The 21,285-nt window shown below is 41.8% G+C and overlaps 1 protein-coding gene across 15 annotated transcripts in view; it reads left to right on the top strand.

Moving 5' to 3' along the window:
• Positions 1-21,285, top strand: part of myo9ab (myosin IXAb) — a 150,664-nt gene that overhangs the window by 38,734 nt on the left and 90,645 nt on the right. For all 15 annotated transcript variants that reach the window (XM_042224657.1, XM_042224656.1, XM_014336579.2 and 12 more), the window contains exon 2: positions 421-1,390. In XM_042224657.1, coding sequence (XP_042080591.1) covers positions 488-1,390 — 903 coding nt within the window. In that variant the 5' untranslated portion in view covers positions 421-487. The remainder of the gene's footprint in view (positions 1-420; positions 1,391-21,285) is intronic.

The following is a 21,285-nucleotide window of genomic DNA, read 5'->3' as shown; positions in this document are numbered from 1 at the left end:
CACACACACACACACACACACACACACACACACACACACACACACACACACACACACACACACACACACACACACACACACACACACAGTGTACGTGGCTCTGATAAGCTGTGGCCAGTAGCCTTTAAATTCATGCAGCAGCTACTGTTCCTCATTGTTTTGAATAACTATCAGCCCACTATCAGTTCTCGACTCTCCCTTAGCATCGGGCTCTTGCTCTTTGTGGCGGCTCTCATAGTGGTTCCCTTTACGATACGAAACAGAAAGCCCATTGAGTCGGACTACTGTGTCGCCCTGACTCTGATGACCCCGTTGTGACTCAATGTACTTGGAAGTGTTTGACGCTGTGAGGGCATGAACTGATGTCTGAAACCAAAAATGTCTTAACCGCCTCCATCTTTCTCTCTCTCCCTCCTCTAGTTGGGATGTCCTGAGTCAGTCCCTTGGTCCCTGAGAGCAGCTTGCTGATGGGACCTGCTGCGCCGCCATGAGCCTACAAGATGGCGGCTGCAGCTACACCAGCAGCGCCAACATGGCCACCATTAGTGGCAGCATGCGGCGGCGCCTGGAGGACCAGGAGTTCACCCTGCGCGTCTATCCGGGCTCCCTGGCTGAGGGCACCATCTACTGCCCCGTCACCGCCCGCAAGAACACCACTGCTGCTGAAGCCATCGAGTGCCTCATCGAACGGTTACACCTGGACCGTACCAAATGCTACGTGTTGGCCGAGGTGAAGGAGTTCGGTGGGGAAGAGTGGATCCTCAATCCCGGCGACTGCCCGGTTCAGCGGATGATGCTGTGGCCAAGAACCGCCCTGGAAAACCGTAGTGGCTTGTGCAGTGGCGAGGATTACCGCTTCCTCCTGCGGGAGAAAAACCTGGATGGATCTATTCATTACGGGGGCAGCCTGCAAATGTGGCTGCGGGTGACTGAGGAACGAAGGCGCATGGTCGAACGGGGTTTCCTCCCCCAGCCTGCAGGGAGCGACCCACCTTGTGACCTGTGTGCTCTCCCGGAGCTAACGGAGCGCGCCCTTTTGGAGAGCCTCCGTGCACGCTTCCGCCAGGAGAAGATCTACACTTATGTTGGGAGTATTCTTATCGTGATTAACCCCTTCCAGTTCCTGCCAATCTATAATCCCAAATATGTCAAAATGTACGACAACCACACGCTGGGGAAGCTGGAGCCCCACATTTATGCTGTGGCAGATGTGGCGTATCATGCCATGTTGCAGCGGCGGAAGAACCAGTGCATAGTGATTTCTGGTGAAAGTGGATCTGGGAAGACCCAAAGCACCAACTTCCTCATCCATCACCTGACAGCTCTCAGCCAGAAGGGCTTTGCCAGTGGGGTGGAGCAGATCATCCTGGGAGCGGGGCCTGTGTTAGAGGTAAGGAACTAAATTAGAAACTAAACTACGGTTAGCATTTTGCCTTGTGACCAATGGAGGACACATGGGTGTATTTTTAAAATGAACAGTGGCGTTTTTGTGATACCTGACTGTCTGATTTCATTTAAAAGGCGCAAAACTTAGTCTAGCAGTCATCTTCCACTGCACAAACTTTACTAAAAAAAGGTAAACAGCATAAAAGATGGATGTAGCTAGTATGATGTCATACATAACTTAGCTAAGTCCTGTTTTGAAGCTTTGAGTTAACCAGTGAAACCACACTAGCTGAGGACTTGTCAATCAAAAGTCATTAGCCAATGAGCATACTATGGATAATCCTCATTTCTCAAATTGGAACATGCAAAATTTGCAAAATAGACTGTATTTTGAATATAGTATTTTGGGTCATACTGATTCTATTCAGTATGACCCAAAATAAGTGACTGATTCCACTCATCAGGTGGACTTTCAGCTGCCTCTGCAGCGAGTCCCTGCTTTTCCGACTTTACTGTTGGAATGCACTAACTGAGTGATGTCACTCTAAGTTCCGATATTGGACTTCTGAAATAACTGGAATGCCCCATAAGTCTAAGATGAGTATCTGACGACATGTAAAGTCTGATTTGAAGAGGATTGCTACTCTTTTTGATGACATTTGGTACCACAGCCCTTTGCAGCTCGGCAAATGTTGTGCTCGCTAATAACGTCTGTCTCATTACATGGTTGACTCTGATTGGTTGGTTTGTAGAGTTGTCTGAATCGTGTTGCAGGGTGTGTTTTGTGACCAAGGCTGCAAATCACCCACTGATCCATAGATCTAGACATTCTCTCTGTCTAGATCCCATTTGGGTTTAAGCTTTACTGCATTTACTACGTTTTTTGTCACTATTGTCAACTTCGTGTAAAGCTGTGCAGTTCATTTGGGCATCGAGACTAGAAAGGTTTGATAGTTAGAGCAAGACTCAGACCCAAAATGCTTCAGAAAACATCATAAATGTTCAAGCTGACTTGTTTTCAAGCTGAATATGGTTCATATGTTGTTCATTAAGACGCCCTGTGTGTAGAAAGGAAGTGACCAAAATAAAAAGGCCAACGAAATCTGTAGAGAAGTCAGTGGGAATTTTTTTTCCCCCTCTGGTGATGGAATGTCAGCTCATGAGACCAGGCATGAAATGGATTATAGAAATGTCCCTCTGAAGCTGGAATCCCTTAACAGGCAGGAAACCTATATTTAGCATCAGCTTTACCACATATGACTCCTTATACTTAATATTTATTGTGTGACCTAGATATGTTGTTTTTCTGCAGTGTCCAATCTCTGCATTGACAGGAGAACGGGGGGAAAATAATGGAATGCTGCCTAATCTGCTGTGGATTATAAATCAATAATGGATTATGGATTATGGAATTTCATTGGGAATTCCATGTTTGGTCTGTTCAAGGGCAGCATGTTCTCTTCAGCCTAAACATGACTCTGTGTGGGATATGTGCCCACCCGTAGTTTGTTGTTTGCTGGCAGCCATTTTGTTCCTCAGCTCACAGCTTCCTGTCAGGATGTATGGGGATGTCATGTCAATATGCAGCTGTGCATGTTGACACCACATGCATCCCACGTGCAAGTCTGTACAGTAAAATAAATCTGCTGTACACTCAGTCAGAAATACGGTTTGTCAGCTGGAAATCATGAATCACCTTTAAAGACCCCCACGCTGCCTCTGGGGAAAGAAACCTGTTACTGCAGCTGGTTTGGGGAAAATAAAGGTTTCTGGTATGTGTGAGACGCTCATTCTTGTTCCGAATTTCAGAAAAAAAATCTTTGGAGAAACACAGTTTTCATGTGATGCCTGTATGCAATACCTTACATGGCTGAGAGGTTTTTGTGCACCAACAGAATGAAGGTTATGTTACACGTGTCAGAAATGCTTTTTTCTTTTTTAGCCACATAGCTGTGGTTCAACACACAACTGCTTTGATCTGCAGGCTGACTGAATACCTGTCAGAGCTCAGTTGCCGGGGGCGACATCACCACAAAAACTGACATGCTCTTTTTGTTTAATAATAACACAGATAGAGGAACATTACAGTACTCTCTGAGGAAGTAGATACTATTTGGCTGCATATGTGCTTTATTATGGAGGCTGTGACTGTGTCCCATGTAATTACTTCCCTATCAATCACCTGTCTGACTGTGGTGTGTCAAAAAAGGTGCGCACTAGGAATGTTTAAAAATTAAAGATTTTACACTAATACGCTTTTTTGGCTTAAATACTTCTAAATACTGTCGGTGCTTCTGTCTGAACAGCAAGCATGAGTTTTACTGTTGCTACATTATGTTGCTCATAACTCATCTGAGTAAAAAATTAGGTTGAAACAGGTATGAATAGATGCTAAATGTTCATTTTAAATTGTCCTCATTGCAACATTTTAAAGATCACATGATATAAAGTAAAATGCTAGCTACCAGAGCTGTCAGCATTTTAGTGTGAACCTACACCTTTACAGTAAAATACTGTAACAACTTTTAACATTCATCCAAGTCAGAGGGTCTGAAACCTATCCTAGCTGTGATAGGCTGAGGCGCCGGTTACACCCTGGACACGTCGCCAGTCTTAAACATATTTAAATAAAGGACGTTGGTAAAACGGTAAAAATATGGTAAAACCCCGGCATCTTTGATCACCAGTAATCAGTCATTTATTTCTGGTATCTTTTTCTTGTCGATGGATTTCAAACGGTAGAAAACAAAAACTCATCAACAGAGGGGCCAGCATCTAAAAACTGTTAAATACCAGCAGCTGTAGTTTGTTGTGTTACCAACAAGATGGCATAAAGATCGTTTTTCTGTCACTTTCAGAACACACAAATTCATGTGGCTATCTAATTTCTTTAATCTGACAGACTCTTGTAAACTGGCGAAATGTCAGATTAAACCAGCCGGATTATGATTAGTGAGCATTTTAGAGATGCTAGTAGGTGGATTTTGTCAGCTAATTTGATGAGCTGCCACTCGTCATCCTCAATATGAGCTCACAGCATTTACATTGGTAGAAGGCCAAAAGACACATAACAGTAACAGGAAAAATAAGAAGGAAAATGTTGAATTTCTCGAGGGGTCACTATAGCTAAACAATGAAAGAGAAGCATGCAGTGTCATTACATGTAAAAAAAGAAACTATGCACTTCATGTAGTGTAAAAGATGAATCGGTAGCAGTTATGTGTCACATGGCATTAAACCAGCGTGCAAAGAATAGCTTTTAATGTGTTTAAAATGAGAAAGCGGGAAAACATCGAGTGTTTTCTCCTTTCAATGGGAAGATCGGCGCCTCCCCAATATAAGGAGAAGCAGATTTCTGGGGTAAAAAGTTTACCAGAAGGCAGGGCACAAGAGTGCTTTGGTTCCATTCTTTGGTTTCCACAAGTTGTAATGGCAATTACAGAACCATTTGCTTCGGTCAGATGCTGCTGCTGCACTGAGGCTTTGTGGTGGTTTGAATGTGCCCCTGAGGCAGAGTCAGGCTGAAAATATGAGGTCAGAGAAGCTTATTAGATTGATTTCAAATGCATGCCGGTCCAGATGAACTATTAAAATTCTAGCCACTCTGTTTGGTTCTCAGTAGTTTTATCTCCCTTTTGTTGAACGTCTTCCCTCTTCATGCCTGTAAATTGGATACTGTCTAATACAGTGCATAACTTTTCTAATAAATTACTGCCAGAGCTCAGTCAAAGCTGCCTGTTGTATAGACTGAAAAAATGCTTTGGGACCAATCTGTGACTTTAGGCCAAATAAATCAAATTGATGTGTATTTACCACCCAGCTTCCACATCTACGCATCACATGTTCTGACAGATACATTTACTGACCAGTTAAGTGTTATCCCGACATGCTGGCTGCTGAAGTGCTGACCTCACAATCAGAGCTTGACTAATGGGGGATTTTTAAAGGCTGATGTAATGATGATAACAGGAAGGACAAAAAAGTGATAACCATTAAGGCAATTTTGTGATATCATTATGGAGGAAACAGAGCTGCATTCAAACAGTTTTCAGCTTTTACAGAATTTTTAAATTTTTTTATTTTTTGTATAATGTGTTCGTAATATCAGCTCACAATTTACAGATAAAACAAACTGATGTGTAAATCTGTTACTGTTTGTTAAATTTTTCTTCCTGGATTAAAAGCAAAGCCCATGCAGATGTTTCTTAAAATTTATTCTTTCCAGCATTTGCCAGCAAGGGGCGACTGCTCTGGTTTCAAAAAGAAGTCAGATTGCGAAAAAAAATCTGTGTGAAAGCTGATTTCAGCTCCTTTGATCTGTGACTTCAGTAAACACTGTACTAATAAACTTATGGTTTCAGTTAATGGTTTAAAGTTTTATTTAATACAACATCTTACTCATGTTGCGGTCGCCTTTAGAGTGAAAAATTAAAATAAGGGGGCGCTAGTGAGCCGACATTGGAGTAAGACGTGTTGGACTGGGCTCCCACTTGGCTAGTTTATATTTTAACAATTCCAAGCACCTTTGAAAAGCTTATTTAAACCAACTGTCACTCCCCATTACACCTGTGACCGAAGAAGGAAAAAAATCAAAACAAAACAAAAAAGCATAAACAGTTAGGGAGCGCGATTTAATTACCAGTAATATAAATAAAATCTTATCTAAGATTAACGAGTCAAAATCTGGCCTGGGTGTTATTATATAGTTCATCCATTTCTTCCAACGTGATACACACAGGTCCCTCTTTTATTTCACATCCACTGTCATTTTCTCCATCCTGTAAATGTCCACTGTGACCTCCATCCACATGTTCATAGTTGGGCTCTCACATGAAAGCCATTTTTTATGAGGGCTTTTTTGCCTGCCGCCAATAAAATATTAAACAAATATTTATCGTTCTTTGTCCATCCTTCTAGGATGAGTCCAGAAAATAAAGTTTTTCTTTCTAAAGGCAAATATCTTCCAAATATCCCTTGTATTGCTACATGTGTTCCCTTCCAATAAGCTTTAATATGACAGTCCCAGAAAATATGATAACGATTTGCATTCGTGTTTCCACAATTTCTCCAGCAAATGGGAGGGTTACCGTCATAGTGAGATTTTTGGTAAGGTGCAATAAAATATCTTATCAGGCTTTTCCAATAACAATATGGATAATATGTCCATATTATCCATATTGTTATCCACTCTTCCTCCGTTATATCTATTGCTCCCTCCATTTCCCATTTAGTTTTAATATATAGGGTCGAGTGTGATTTCATGTTTATTAACCCTTTATACAGGCCTGAGATGATGCCTCTATCTTTAGTTGCACTGTATGCCCTTTTAAATAAGTGTAACAGCAGTTTGCTTAATTCAGACTTAGATTTGACCTTTTTGCTGACAAAATGCCGCATCTGTAGGTATCTTTCAAAATCCTGTGTTTCTAATGAATATTTTTCTTTAACCTTTTCAAAACGAAGAAGTCTACATTCCTCCATTAGCATGCGCAAAGTCGCCAATCCTTTACGTTACGTTGTGATGTGTCATATCGTGTCGTGTTGTGTTATATGTAGTGCCGACGTAGGACAGTTTTTTCCAATTTCATTGTACTACTGTACTATGTATGACTGTGCAATGACAATAAAGAGTTATCTTATCTTATCTTATCTTATCTTATCTTATCTTATCTTTATGCTCTTTTATTATTATTTCCCAAACTAAAAGTCAGCTTGATCCATTTAAACAGTTTTTATTAAATCTTGCGGGCTACTGTCTGCTATAATAGCTTGTAAGGGAATGGAGGTCAGACCCTCCTCAATGCCTTTCCACTGAGCATCATATGAAGGATTACACCAGCATATCATAGGCCTTAATTGTGCTGCCCAATAATAATCCTTGAGAGAAGGAAGGCCCCATCCCCCTTTTCCTTTATCCAGTTGTAAGGTTTTAAATCTAATTCGGAGTCTTTTACCTTGCCATGTATCTTGACAACATTTTATCCCATTCATTAAATTGTTTCTGGCTTATTTCCATTGGCAATGTTTGAAATAAATATAATAATTTGGCAGTATATTCATTTTAATCGAATCTATTCTCAAATATAAACTTAGAAACTGCGAGATCCTTAGGTGTTATAACTCCCAAATATTTTTACTCTGTTTGCCATGCTAAATGATACTTATTTTTAATTTCTTCTGATGGATTATAATTGTATTTAAGCAGTTGTATTTTACTCATCATAACTCGATAATCGACCAAAGTATTCAAATGATTGCATTAATTTAGGTAGAGAGTTTGCTGGTTGACACCAAAATATTAAAATTAGTGCTGTCAGCGTTAATCTTGTTAAAATGATGTTAACGGCATAACCGCATTAACCGCTTGTATGTTTGATCTGTTGTTTGTAACGGTACTTTTATTAAATCTCTTTCAATAAAAGACCTTGATTTAAAAAAATCCAAATGAAGTAGGGTATGTCACACGGTAGGACTACCTTGGGTTGGTAATCTTTACTATCCAAAGAGCTGCTTTTGAGGAAATGTACAACTTTTTTCTTTTTTGGAGTTGAAGTACACAGTTAGAGGAACTTAAGCCTAGACATTTAAGTGTATACATCCATGCTTACCACCAACACTAAGGTTCAGCAAAATTAAGAGGTAGAGCAGACAGAAGCTGTGATACTTTTTCAGCTTTTTTTTTTTCTCCCAAATTTGGGATCTAGGTTAAATTTTTCATTTCAGTTTCCAAATTGTTGAATGTAGAATCAGTGGAAACATGCAAAAGAGCCATATGAAGCTAGAAGATCCTACCTCAACTGATTTTTGGACGGCACAAAAAACGTGACTTTGCTGACCAGAGGCTCACATCACTGTGGCTTCATCTGACTTTTATAAGCAGTCTATAAAAGTGTAATGGTATTTGAATATAAACAACACTATTACCTTGACTTTGTGTGTCAAGACTGAATGCAACGCCTTTTGTTGTATTCCTGTAACACTGTTTAATAAGTCATGCTGACTGTTGGACTATGATGTGATTCCCCCAGACGTTGGGGATTTTCAAATGTACTAACCTCCTAAGACCTGAACTCTTTCATGGCATGCATTTTTAATTTTTCTTTGCTATTTGGGTTGATTGGGACCTAAAGAATGTAAAAACAAAGAATTACCAGATTTCTTTTTTTTTTTAACCAAATTTTTGTTTTTGAGAAAAATGAGATCCACATATGAGGACATTTGTTTCACATATTGATAGAACAGTGGCAGTATAATGTCCTCGTGAGTGGATATCAGGCCCTTGTAGAGAAAAATTAAGTATTTTGATCTGGACATCCCAAAATGTGATGTCCACATATGTGGACGCCAGGTCCTAGCAGGTTAAGGTGAAAATAACAAAAAATGCATCGAATCAGTTTTTTGGTATTCTTTTGATAAATTCCTTGAAGGCCTTTGATGAAATTTGATGCTTTTGTTTGTTTTACATCTAAATTGCCCTGGCAAGACTAACAAAACACAGTTCTTTGGTATTTCTGTCTGCCAGTTTGTATACTGTATTGTTGTCACCCATGCTAACTAGATGCATCTACTAAAAATCTCAGGCAAGCATGAATCTTTTTCCTCAGATCAAAGTCAAAGGTCAAGTGTTTTTTGAAGATCTGGTGAACGTGATAATTTAGTAAAGCCTGACACAATAGATGTATCTACTAAAAGTCTCAGATGAGTTTGAATTTTGGTAACATTGGCCCACAAGTATGACCCACCAGGCAGGTGCTCTAGAAATTCTGCTTCTATGGTATTTGCGCTAACTAAAGATTCTGGTGCCAGGAGGCTGAGGGCTAGCACTGGTGGCTGCCAGTATCTTCTAAATTGCTTTCATAGTGTGGTGGTTTACACATTTGTCTAACAAGGAGAAGATCCCTGGTTTAATTCATGGAGGTGACACAAATCTGTCAGCAAGGGTTTAAAAATCCGCCAAATCAAACATGCAGAGCTACCTGCTGTGGCGACTGGAAGTTGGTTAGTTTACATCATAATGATTCATTAGATTTTTCTTATAGATTGCCTGAGACGGAGCAATAACGAAAGCAGATGTCCAGATTTTTACATTAATGTCAGGAAGAGGTCTGGAAGAAGAAAGAAAACACTGCAGGATGAGATATCTCTCGCTGGCAGAAGATGCTGCGGTTGGGCCTTGATTTGACAACATTTGTATAAAAGCCTGTAGCCTTAGATAAATCATTCTTTTTTGGATTGGTGTAAGAGGCTTACTGCCAACTGGATGAATGGAGGGAGGGGGGGCAACCTGCAGATGAGTGAAAAATTACTTTTTAAACCTTATTCCTTATAAATATTTTAAATCAATTATATTAAATCTCAGGCCTTCCCATGTACGTTTGATTGACAAAATTAAAAGGAGATTTAAATGGAAACACCAGGTGGGCCGTGAAGGATCCAGGCTGGGATTATTTCCTTCAGTTTTCAAGCTGTATCAGTGAAAGCTTCTTCCTGTGCTCAGGGAAATGAGACAAAGTGGGCTTTTAGTCAGCGTGAAGGTAAAACAATAAAATAGCCACACTTGGTGCAGCTTGAGCTTGTGGCTTGCTCTTGGTACATGGAGGCTACTGTGAAATTCCTAGGTTAACAACAGTGGAGACAAAAGCTATACGCGTGTTAGTCATTTGTTGAGTCAGTGTGGAGGACTGTACTTTTGCACACCTCGGCAGATGTGTTCATGCACACAAGACATTCCTGCAAAACAAGGGCACAGGAAAAATAGTAAGAGAAAAGCACCAAAATACTTGGCTCCAAACATACGAAAAGATTACAGCGGCCTGCTGGGGTAGCTTTGGAGTTTATTTGAACCTCCTAATGGGCTGTCGTGTAACTGGCCTTTTGCGTAGTCAAATATCACAATATTTGCAGTCCTTACAGGCAGTTAACGCCCAAATCTGTCCTCATTTCTTTTGGTTTGAAGTTCATATTCACTGCCGATGACACTGTCTGTCCAAAGACTTTCTATTGTTTCGAGTACTCTGTTTATACTATTCTGTTTACTCGTATTAAATCCGTGGATTAGTATGCCGTCTGCACTTCGTCTGAAAGTTGTCTGCGGCCCTGCACTGACATGCTCAGCTACTTCTGGCTGCGTGAACGCTTTTTTTTCCTCATTAAGCTAAGTAACTGCTGTTGTCGGGACTCAGTGCGACGCTGTGATGATTCCTGTTAGAACCTAAGTGAAGATTTGTATTTTTTGGCTGGAGATCTTTGGAAGTTTGGGCTGATCTAATAGCCAACCCTGTTGCACATATTTGTGCATTTTTCTGCATCACAGTGACCTGATTGTTCACCTTTGCTCAAGGTAAAGCACGCTGCAGTGAGTGAAGAGGCTGTGCCTGACTTTACCCCCTTCTCAAGGACACTGTGTATGTGTGTGTGTGTGTGTGTGTGTGTGTGCGTGTGTGTGTGGTTTTAAAGGCTTAAAGACTCACGCAGCTTTATTTCTAGTGACTGATGACCACTCAGCTCTTCATCGGCTGCTGCATCAGCCGCTGCAGGGGTTCAGTCTTGTGACCTTTTTCTTTTTTTTTTGGCTACAGTGCAGCCTCTGTAGCCTCTGTGTGATGCGTCTCAGAAATACAGCAGTGCAGACACATGACTAACAATGACTGTCTTCCTTGCATCACGCCAGCGGTCAAATCCAAGTATTCATGATATGCTGTCATCGTCCGCTGGAAACTTTTCTCGTCGCGTAAAAGCCTTTAATAATGTGCCGCAGATGTCCAATAACTGCCATCGTGTGTAATTTGAGCGGCGTTCAGAGGCAGGTGACGGCAGAGATATGAGCGTACAGCGGGAGAGCGCTGACGGGAAGACAGCTGGCAGGCTGATGGGAAGGACTTGGCTTCCAGTGTCCGTCTGTTTCTAGCAGTCCAGTTGTAGTTGTGCAGTCAGGTAATATCAGATGAGATGTTCTTTTTTTTGGTCCCCTGCAGCCTATTAAGTTTCGGAGAGCTGATACACGGGAGGTGAAATTTGACTATTATTTGACTGTTTGATTGTGAGATCAGATCAAACCCAGAGGCTTGCTGAAAATAAAGAGGCCACTGACATTATGTTGGATTATCAGTCATTTAGAGGCAGGAAGGGAAGCTGAGTGATGACGAAAAAAATCCTTCACTTTCACGTAAGCTGGACAGACTTTTGTGCAGAGCCATACATTTAAGCAAAAAGTAAATAAATAACTAAAAAGATTCAGTTTCCCAAAAGCTTTGTGTATGTGGAGCAGCCGTTCTGTGTGCCACATTTGGAAAACATGCACATTCGGTAAATAATCTCGAGTCGTCATCTGACTGAAGGATGGGATTTCTGAAAGGCTGCCGGCTGTGTCCTCCACAACTAAGCAGGTAGAGAAAGTGAGTCGTTAAAATCTTAGTGTTTGAGTTACTGTCATGTGAAGAGCGGAGGCAATCCATGAAAGTGAAGCAGTCTCTCGCATGACGAGCAGACGTCTGCATCTTAAATCCGTCCTGAAGGCCAGGTGAGGCTTTGAGACTGACCCCAGCTGTGTGCTGCTCTGTCTGGGGAGGCAGGCAGACAGAGCTCCCCCGCCTCGGCCGCAGGGACCACATTACAGCTTGCCTTTGTTCTGGTGGTGTGGCCGGCAGACCTGCCTGCCTGCCTGCTGCAGGAGTAGCAGAACAAACTCCCCCTTCACCAGATGGTTCCCATCCAGATGCCCCCCCCCCCGCTCTTAACCAGGCCCTCAGGGAAAGGCTCTGTCTCCTGTGGCTGATGGATGGCTCCAGGTAGTACCTCAGCACTCTGATACAAAACAAAACGTGGGTTCAAAGGAGCGTGCGTCATTAAGTATGAGTGTGAAATGGCTTGAGGACCTGTCCGGTGCTCCTATCCAGCACCACCAAAACTGGGATTGGAGACAGCTACCTGGGTTAAAACGGCACGTACTCCCCGGGCATATGGACACATTTACAGTACGGCAATGGTGCCACAGCTGCTGGGGGTGAACCCACTGAACCTCACAAACCAGGTGAGAACTGCAAGGCCTGTTATAAGGCTGGCAGCTTGATAGAGGATGCATGGATTATAGCACCATCGCTCAAGATGCGTGCGTATTGCAGGAGGTGCTGTTTTTATTCTGCTTGAATGAGGGCACCGCTGCTCTGTGTGTGTGTGTACTATTCTGCATGGCGTGTGCAGCGCTAACCTCTGTGCACCGGAGAGGTGCCTGTCAGAACATGTTCTATTCTCCCAGGAGCTGGGGAATAGGAGATGTTCACTCATGACTGACTGTGTCCTTGGTCTTTAAATCACAATGAGACATCGGAAAGCTCTGTACTGCCAGAGCTGCTCTAGTGCAGAGGACAGGCTGGTTTTACTGCACAGTGCTCTCCTCTGTGCTGCTGTCCCGCCCTCACTCACTGGTCACATTACCTCTCCTTCATCTTTAGCGCATGCTAGAGTTTTAACTAAATGAGCTATTTCCTCTTGATTAAATGGTGAAGAAGTACAAAGCAAAGCTCCGTCCACTCTCACATGTCTGGAGTCTTCTCTGTGTGACATCTGGAGTGTTTCTTTCGCCAGTGGCTACTTCTGTGAAATTCTCTCATTACATGTGCTTTAACAACAACGGCTACCTTTTACATCTCAGGATCGCACTCTGGCTAGCCTTAGCAGGTGTGCGTTGGCTAATCGTGTAGCCCACCTTGGCTCCCAAGCGTTCCTGTTAGCGCTTCCATCCGCTTATAATCGGTATCCTCTGGGCAGCGAGCACTCTTCGATGTGCTCCCAAACATCTGTTCACTGGATTATCCTCATCTCCCTCTCATGCGCTCTTTCTCTGGAGCATTCCTGCTTTCCTTTCTCAGGAAGCTCAGTACAGCATTTATCCCCTCAGACAGCTGTACACAGTGTACTCAAATGCTCTGTAGACATATAGTTGACCTGGACAAGGTTCAGCGTAATATCATCAGCCAAGTTTTTTTTCCTTTTCTCGCTGCTCCTTTCTGCATCCTGAGAATTTTTTTTCTTTGTCATCTTTTATTAGCTTAAAGGATCCTGTTTTTATTCTGCTCATTTTTATCTTTGAACTCTGCTAGAATAGCTTTGCATGATTCGCAGTTCAAAATAAGCCTTATTTACTTCATACTCGGCCTTAACAACAAGTTGTTTTAGCTCGTTTTCCTCTCCCTTAAAGCTAACTTGCTTCTTATTATCTGCCCCTCATTAACAGGTGATTTTAAACAGGTGAGCGGAGCTTCTGCAGTGACCATATAAGGATTCTTGTGCACATGCATGCGTCAAAGAATAATAAGTACCTATCATTTCATGCAGTGGAATCTGTATTGTTGTCTTTTGGACAGTAACACTGAATGGATGTGCCCATTTAAAAACAATAGCTGACACAAATATTTCACACAATGCTGTATGGCCAGGCGGTGATTTCCTCTTCTTCCTCCCTGCCAGCAGTGTCTTTTTTCTCTTGATGACTGTCCGCGACTCCGCCCAATAGATTTAGCGAGAGGCTCACGACAGGAAATTGATAGTTAAAACGGGCCTGATTCAATCTGATTCTGCTTATGTGGTGTCACAGCAATCAGGCCCAGATGAGATTACTGACATTAGTGCAGCTTTAGCTGGACACAAGGCCATCTGGGCTTTATGGAGGCTATTGAGCAAACTAGATCTGCATTTGTAATCTTGTCTGTTTGAAACCGTTAACTAGACTTTCATCAATCAGACGGAAACTGAGCCCCCGAAAAAAAAGTTGTTTTAGTTTAATTTGTCATACAGATATCTGTTTATCTCTTCAGTTTTTTCATCCGCGGATTCTCAGTGTCATTTCAAGACTGCTTCCACAATTGTTAAAATTAACATCTTCCCCATTCACCCTCTAACGTGCACGAGTCGGCTTGGTTTTCATTACCTTTTGTCCCAGCATCATGCGGTTGTGAAGCAGCCTTTGAAAAGTTATTTTAAGCCTGTAAAGACAACAAACTCTGCCTTTGTTTGCGAGTTTCTGGAGGAGGCTTGCCTCAGAATAATTGGTAGCCTTGGTGCATAACAGCAGCATATGGTGTTACACAGAGAACCAAACATAAGAAAGGAGAGATGTCAGAGAATAATGTGGGGGGGGGGTTCAGTTGTTGTGCATGGTATGTTTCTGCACAACAGTTGTTATTTTTATCTAAAGGTGGATATTCAACTAATAGCTGCAATAAACATTGAGGTAAAGTGCTTGTTTAAATGCAGAAGAGTGTACACATGATAGAGACTATACATGCCTCATCAGAGTTGAGACAGTGCTATTTTTTTTCTTTAGGGTTCACACAAAAAACATGTCATTTTGTAATCTGAATCAGGTTTTGGGTATTATCGGGTTTCTAGTGCAAAAAAAAAGTGCACGTGCATGTGAAAGAAAACTGCTATGGCTACATCCATTTTAAGTGGAGTTTTCAACTGTAACGCCACCGCAGAAGATCAGCGCAGCCACACTGACCCCAACCTCGCAATCCAAGATGTCGCCTATCAAACCTACCTAATCCTACCTATCATACCTAATCAGGTCAGGCCAGATGATCACAAAGGAACAAAAACAGGAAGTTCAACTGCAACAGGACACATTAGAAAAGCTAACTATTAAAAAAAAAGAAGAAGGAAGTAACCAAAGGGCAATCAACATGCACTGAAACATAACTAAAAGCCAATGAGAACCACAGGAAACATGACATGTACAAGTAGCTGGGATACCCTCAAGGAAATTAGCATCTAATTTTTTTTGTTGCTATTCTCCTTTGGATGAAATTTTTAAAAAAAAAGTCTGGCTTTACACTAAACTCCTGGAAAGCTTTTCTTCATAAAGATATTTTTTTAATTATTATTTTTATATATATACCCACAAAGATACCGTAACTTAGGCATTGCCTAACTACATGCTGCAGATACTGGCTTCTTGTGGCTGCCTCATTTGTTTTTGGGGGGTTTTGTGGTGAGACCCCATGCAGCTAAAATCTGGCTCATTTTTGCTCACGTCACTGCTGCAGTAATCACAACTTTAAATCTCCCCACAAACCCTCCTGCTTGCTTTTTCTTCTTTATAATTCTGTCATCCCTTATTGAGAAACATATCTGTGTCACAGACTGACTCGGTGAGTCTGAAAGCACTTTTTAGCAGGTGTTTGATTTCCTTTTTTCTTATAGCACGTATCACTGAATTTAAATAACTAAAGGAATGTGCGTGTTTATTTAGGGACTACTTCACTATTATTATTGAATTCTTTACCTTTCAAAGGACCTTAAACAAATAGATACTACATACAATGAAGCAGAAACATCCTGTTGCACCCAGTTGTCCTAATGCTTTACATCAGCAACTTCAGTTTCTACTACCCAAAGTATCCCACAGAGTTTCTGCTAGCTAAAACTAACTGATAAACACATGTTCTCTAGCCTCACAGAGAATAACAGTTTGTCTCCATGATGTTTTAGCTACTTGATTTCTGTGTTTTTTAGGATTTTTGCTTTTACATTTTAGAAATGTGTTTCTATATCTTTCCCTGAGCTTCTTGTATATTTGTTTAGTCCTTTTTCTAAAACCAGGCTGAGAGTCCATTTACATGTCAGCAGCTCTGTAGTTTTGCTCTGTGCTAAATGCTAACATGACAGTGCTAAAGTGTTATTTTTATGTATTATTTTCAGCATATTTAACCACTTTTTAGAGTGCTAGCTTGCTAACATTTGATAAGTACTGCTGAATCTAATCATCATCATCTGCTGGTTCAGTCGTCATGAAACTTAATGAAATTAGCTAGGATACCAAGTTTTGTAACGTCCATACGGGGTTCACTACAAATAAAAAAAATATTTCTGTGTATTTGTTTGAAGAAACTGCATCATTAAATGCATCATTTGTGCCGTAATGTTTGTACATTTATATGCACATTACATATAACAGTCACCTGATGGTTCCATCGTGGTAGAGTTTGCAAAACCTGCCCTTAGGATGTCTTTCTGCTAGCGTTTGTAATGTTGCATGTCAAAAAAGTCCGTTTTGAATGCAGATATACACAAATAATAAAAGCTTCATCTGAACAGTGTCAGAACTCATTTATAGAAAAAAGGTTCAGTCATTTAGGAGGTGTTTAAAGTAGAGCTGCTGTTCTTCCACATTGAAAGGAGGCAGATGATGTGATCCAGGCAGCAATCAGGATTCCTCTTGGCCTGGACTTTGGATATTATTGTTGTTTGTCTGTTGTTTTGGGCAATCCAGTTTCTGTATGACTGCAGTGAGAGCTTGGTTTGCATTGCCGGCAGTAAGTCAGCCCCATTCCTGTGGAAGTTGGACTCCACCAGGGCTGCTTTTTTCCCCACTAATTCTGTTTATTAGACTGAATTTCAGGCACAGCAAATTGCATAAACTCAGGACCTTGTCTCAGCTTTTTGCGAATGATGTGGTCCTGCTGACTTCATCAGGCCGTGACGTCCAGCTCGCACTGGTGTGACCCGGTTAAGATGAGGATTAGCACCTCCAAGTCTGAGGCCATGGCTCTCAGCCAGAAAATCGTGGCGTGTTCGTATCTAGTCTGGGTGCAGGGAGGAGCTGCTGGAGTTTTAAGTATTGTGTTGAAAAGGGTTGACCGTGAAAGCGACACTGGCATCAGTCTGCTTTCATTTTAACTCTCAGTTTAATGGATTTTAGTTCAGCTGCTGTGCAAGCTGGGTAATAGTGGTGTTATCAGATTGGCATGAAGTCATCACTAATGGTCTGTGGAGAACACACACTGCCTTGTTTTTGTCTGTGTTTGTAAGTGTGGGTGATTGAGAAAGTTTCAGACAGTAGCAGTCCTAATCACTGTCTTTGTACGCTGTCACAAAACAGGGATTTACACAACAAGCACATGAACATGACGCTCACCTGTCAGGTTTCAACAGGTTTTGATGTTGAAATCCACTGAAACAAACCAGACACCCCAATACTTCAAGTGAAGTACAGTCATGCTTGGTCTAGCCATTCAAAGCCCAGTAGGCCGCTGTGGATAAATGAATGAATGAAGGGATGAATGGTACAGCTGTACCATTGAGAGTCCTTCTGCTGAGTGTGTGTGGACTGGGTGGGTGCGTGAAAAGACCGGGAGTGGCCGGTGGAGGTTTGAACTTGTTTTCAGACTGAGGCTGACAGGTGATGCTTTGGTTTGGTTTGTCGGTGCATGGTGCACATGCCTGCTTGCGTTTGTATTGTATTGTTTCAGTGCAGTATTTACTGCTTGGTATGAATGAGGCAGCACTGATGACATTTGGCAAACTACAGTATATTTGTGTCTACAATTCTTCCCTTTACACTTGTGCTGCACAACATAACATAATGATTTTCTTTAACTTTATAATATCCAAAGAAGACGCAGCATTGTGAAAACAATCATAACATTCAGTTTCAGTTATAATAATGATATAAATCAAAGCTTATGATATTAAATCTAAACCTAATACGCCCTATTTCAAGCTTTTTCCAGTTGTAATTCTTTGATGTATTTGCTCAGTGGTGCCTGTCTGTTCTGCTCTGATCTATATCCTTTTCATGGCTGGTGCAATGACCTGATTTTCCCCACGGGCATCATTAAAGTTTCATTTATTTTTAATATTTAATTTAATCTAATAGACCATAGTTGACTGATGCTGCTGCTGCCATAACCTGTGATGATATAGCAAGGTGCCCAGTGCTAAATACACCTAAAAACTGCAGTTTTATTCAAGGAATCAGAGCTGCTTTATTTTCTGACAATTTGCTCAGTCTGCAGTGTTCAGTTTGGTTTCTGCTAATTATATTTTATTCATAAATCTGTGTCAACTTTATTTTAAGATTCTCTTTATTCAAATAAAATAGAATAGAATAGGATAGCCTCTATTGTCTTTGTACATATACAATGAGCTTGAGATTCACCAGTAAATTATTTAGGGTTTCACTAAACAACCACATTTTATTTAGAAAGTATGAGATGTTTCCCTTCAAATGTCTCATACATGGATTTATTAACCAGTTATCTGTGATCTTTGTCCTTCAGATCTTATTATTATTGTTGTTCAGATGCAGCTTTTACATTTGGGTTGCTGTTTTTTTGGTTTGTTTTGTTTTTTTACAGCAATAATTTCCAAGCAGGGACCACAAGCAGAATTAGATTAGACATTTATTGAAAGAGAAAGGTATATGGAATAAGTGTAGATGTAGGACTGAGAGTGGGATTTAGGGTAAGCCTCAGTGAGGACTGCTGGCGAGCCAGGCAGATCCCCAGGTATTAATGAGAGGTCTGAGAACTGAGAATGGGGGAGGCAGGGTGGGGTATGAAAATGAAAACAAACATCCTGTAGTGCAGGAAGGCATATATACTGGAGGCATAGGATTTGAAGGGGAATGCATAAGGTGTGGCCCAACCCCTGAAATTCAGATAAATGATCCAACTATCACCTCTATAAACGCAGATGTTTTGGCAGTTTGCTGATCTGAAACCTTCACTCGTGTAATCTTCCCAGGAGTGGATGTCCCAGCAAATTCTCCAAGGTCAAACCATGCAATGTTGAAAAAGCTGAAAAAATTAGCTGTCATGTCTGGCTCCACAGGTCTCAGGTATATCAAATATTATCATCTTGGCATATCATTTTTCTGCTTCTGGCAAAAAAAACAAGTAAAGCGCATACCAACAGTCAAGCACGGTGGTGGAGGGATGATGATTTGGGTTTGTTTTGCACCAACAGGGCATAAATCAGCCATGTCAGCTTCTCTGTACACACCAAAGAGTCAGATGTGAGACTATTTGTCTAATAGCTGAAGTCTGCCAAAACAGAGTCGCACGACAGGACACTGAGACAGCAGCACATCTACAACAGGATATATAAGAAAGAAAAGAATCAAGATTCTGCAATGGCCCAATCAAAGTCCCAGTCGAGGAAATGCTGTGGTGGGACCTTAAGAGAGCTGGACATTTTGGACTTTTTGTTTGATGTTGCCTGTGCAAAAGTGCGTTCAAACAACGTACACGGCATTTTTATGTTGTCCGAACTGCACGAGTTGTGCAATCAGCTCAGTGTTTGACTTTTCCTATATGATGTTTCCATGTGGCAGAATGGACGGGGCAGAGTCACGTGACAACACAAACTGTAGTGTGTTTTAAGGGGGACAGTATGTATTGTGGAAAAACGTCTGCATGCTTGTGCTCTCACTCTCAGTATGATTAGCAGGAAACAGATTGGCTGAATGAATAGAAATAACTGCAGCATCTCCCTGGTTCATGTCATGTGACTCATATTATAGCTACTGAAATATGTAATATGTCTGCCTGTGAGTAACATGTTCCAGCAGTTACGATGACAGGTTAAAAATGCATGTAGCGTACAGTTATGGTGCCCTGGCTCTGGTGTATCACTGCATCCACTTGGTGTGACTTCTCCTTGATGCAACAGCCCTGCAGAGAGTGGATGAAAGCACTCTGCTGCAGCACCCTGCCTCTCTGCCTTCATCTTCTCTCTATCCCACCCACTCTGCTACAGCACCACCGAAGGCACACAGTGGAACGACGGAGATAAAAAAGGAAAGGGGGAGGACAATAGAGAAAGAGGAGAGTCAAGGAAGGGAGGAGGAGGAGGAGGGAGATGAGAGGATCTCGCGCTTAAATAATGTAGAGCGAGAGGATCGTTTTCAAGTTAGCATGGCTCCCAAGTGCCCCAGTTTTGAGGTTTAGTGAAATCGAGATGAGGCTGGTGATGCCGACAGATTTGACTCTTCCTAAAGGCCGTCTCCATGGTCCTCAGAGGCAAAGGCGTGCAGTGGAAGAGATCCCTCCGGGTGGCAAAGTGGGTGGCAAAACTCTTATCCCCTCAGCAGCAGTTTGTTTGTTCACCTTGTAAACAAACGACGTGAAGAAATGTGTGACTGCCTTGTTCAAGCTCGCTTTCTCTCACAAATAATGTCCCCACACTAGTCAAACCCTGTTGTGGCTCTTCTGTGCCACCCACCTCATCACATTCATGTTTACTTACTATGTTCAATGAAACAACGCTGCGACACTGCTATCACTGCACCGTCATGACACGTTTGATAGCGAGCATGGCGAGAGGGGCGTGAGCATCTGTGGGTTTACCCTCTGTCTTTATGTATGCTTGTGTCACTGTATAGCTCACTGTACGCATGTATTTTGGTTTTGGGTTTACATGCGGTGAGCGTTCCAGGGCTCCTGTTCACACTGGCACTAAATTTTTGCGGGATCGGTGTAAAAATAGCTCAGGTTTCTTCTGCTGCCGAGTGAAACACCGTCTGAAGCACTTGGGCTCAGAGAGAGCTTAGTTAGAGAGGGGAGGAGAAAGAGGAAGAAGGCAATGAAGCTTTCAGATGGGGGAGATGGAAGTAGAAGAAAAGCCTGAAAGGAAGGGAGAAAAAGAAAGACGTAGGGCTAATATTAGACTGTCATGTTAAACTAGAAGAGGTATCAGTTTCTTAATTTCAGGAAGACAAAGAGGAAATAGTGCAGCCTCGCAGGAAGGCAAGATTGTCTTAATTTAGGTGGCTTCATCTCCCTCCAAAAATTTCCTTCCCCCCGACAGGCACAGATAAGACAGGAAATGCTGCACTCCTTTATTGAATTAGTTTGCCAAATCCACAGTTCATGTAGGGCACTAATTTAGCTTCCCGACTCTTTCTTTACCCCCGGCGCTCCGGTAACACAATACTCTATCCATGAGTGCACAAAGACCGAGTTACTATCGCTGAGTTATGAACAGTGAGGTAACTCTCAGTTACAGCCGACGTTATTTATTTGTGTTTTTGGAGAGTGTGGAAAGTGGACCTGTTCGCCAGAATACTGTACTTATAAATCTTTTTGTGTTTATGTCATAAATAAGGAGCTGTGTTTTTGA

This window comes from Haplochromis burtoni, unplaced genomic scaffold, assembly GCF_018398535.1.
Source record: "Haplochromis burtoni strain Fernald_Lab_line unplaced genomic scaffold, NCSU_Asbu1 Contig_145, whole genome shotgun sequence".
Taxonomy (NCBI): domain Eukaryota; kingdom Metazoa; phylum Chordata; class Actinopteri; order Cichliformes; family Cichlidae; genus Haplochromis; species Haplochromis burtoni.
This window is presented reverse-complemented; position numbering and strand designations above follow the sequence as displayed.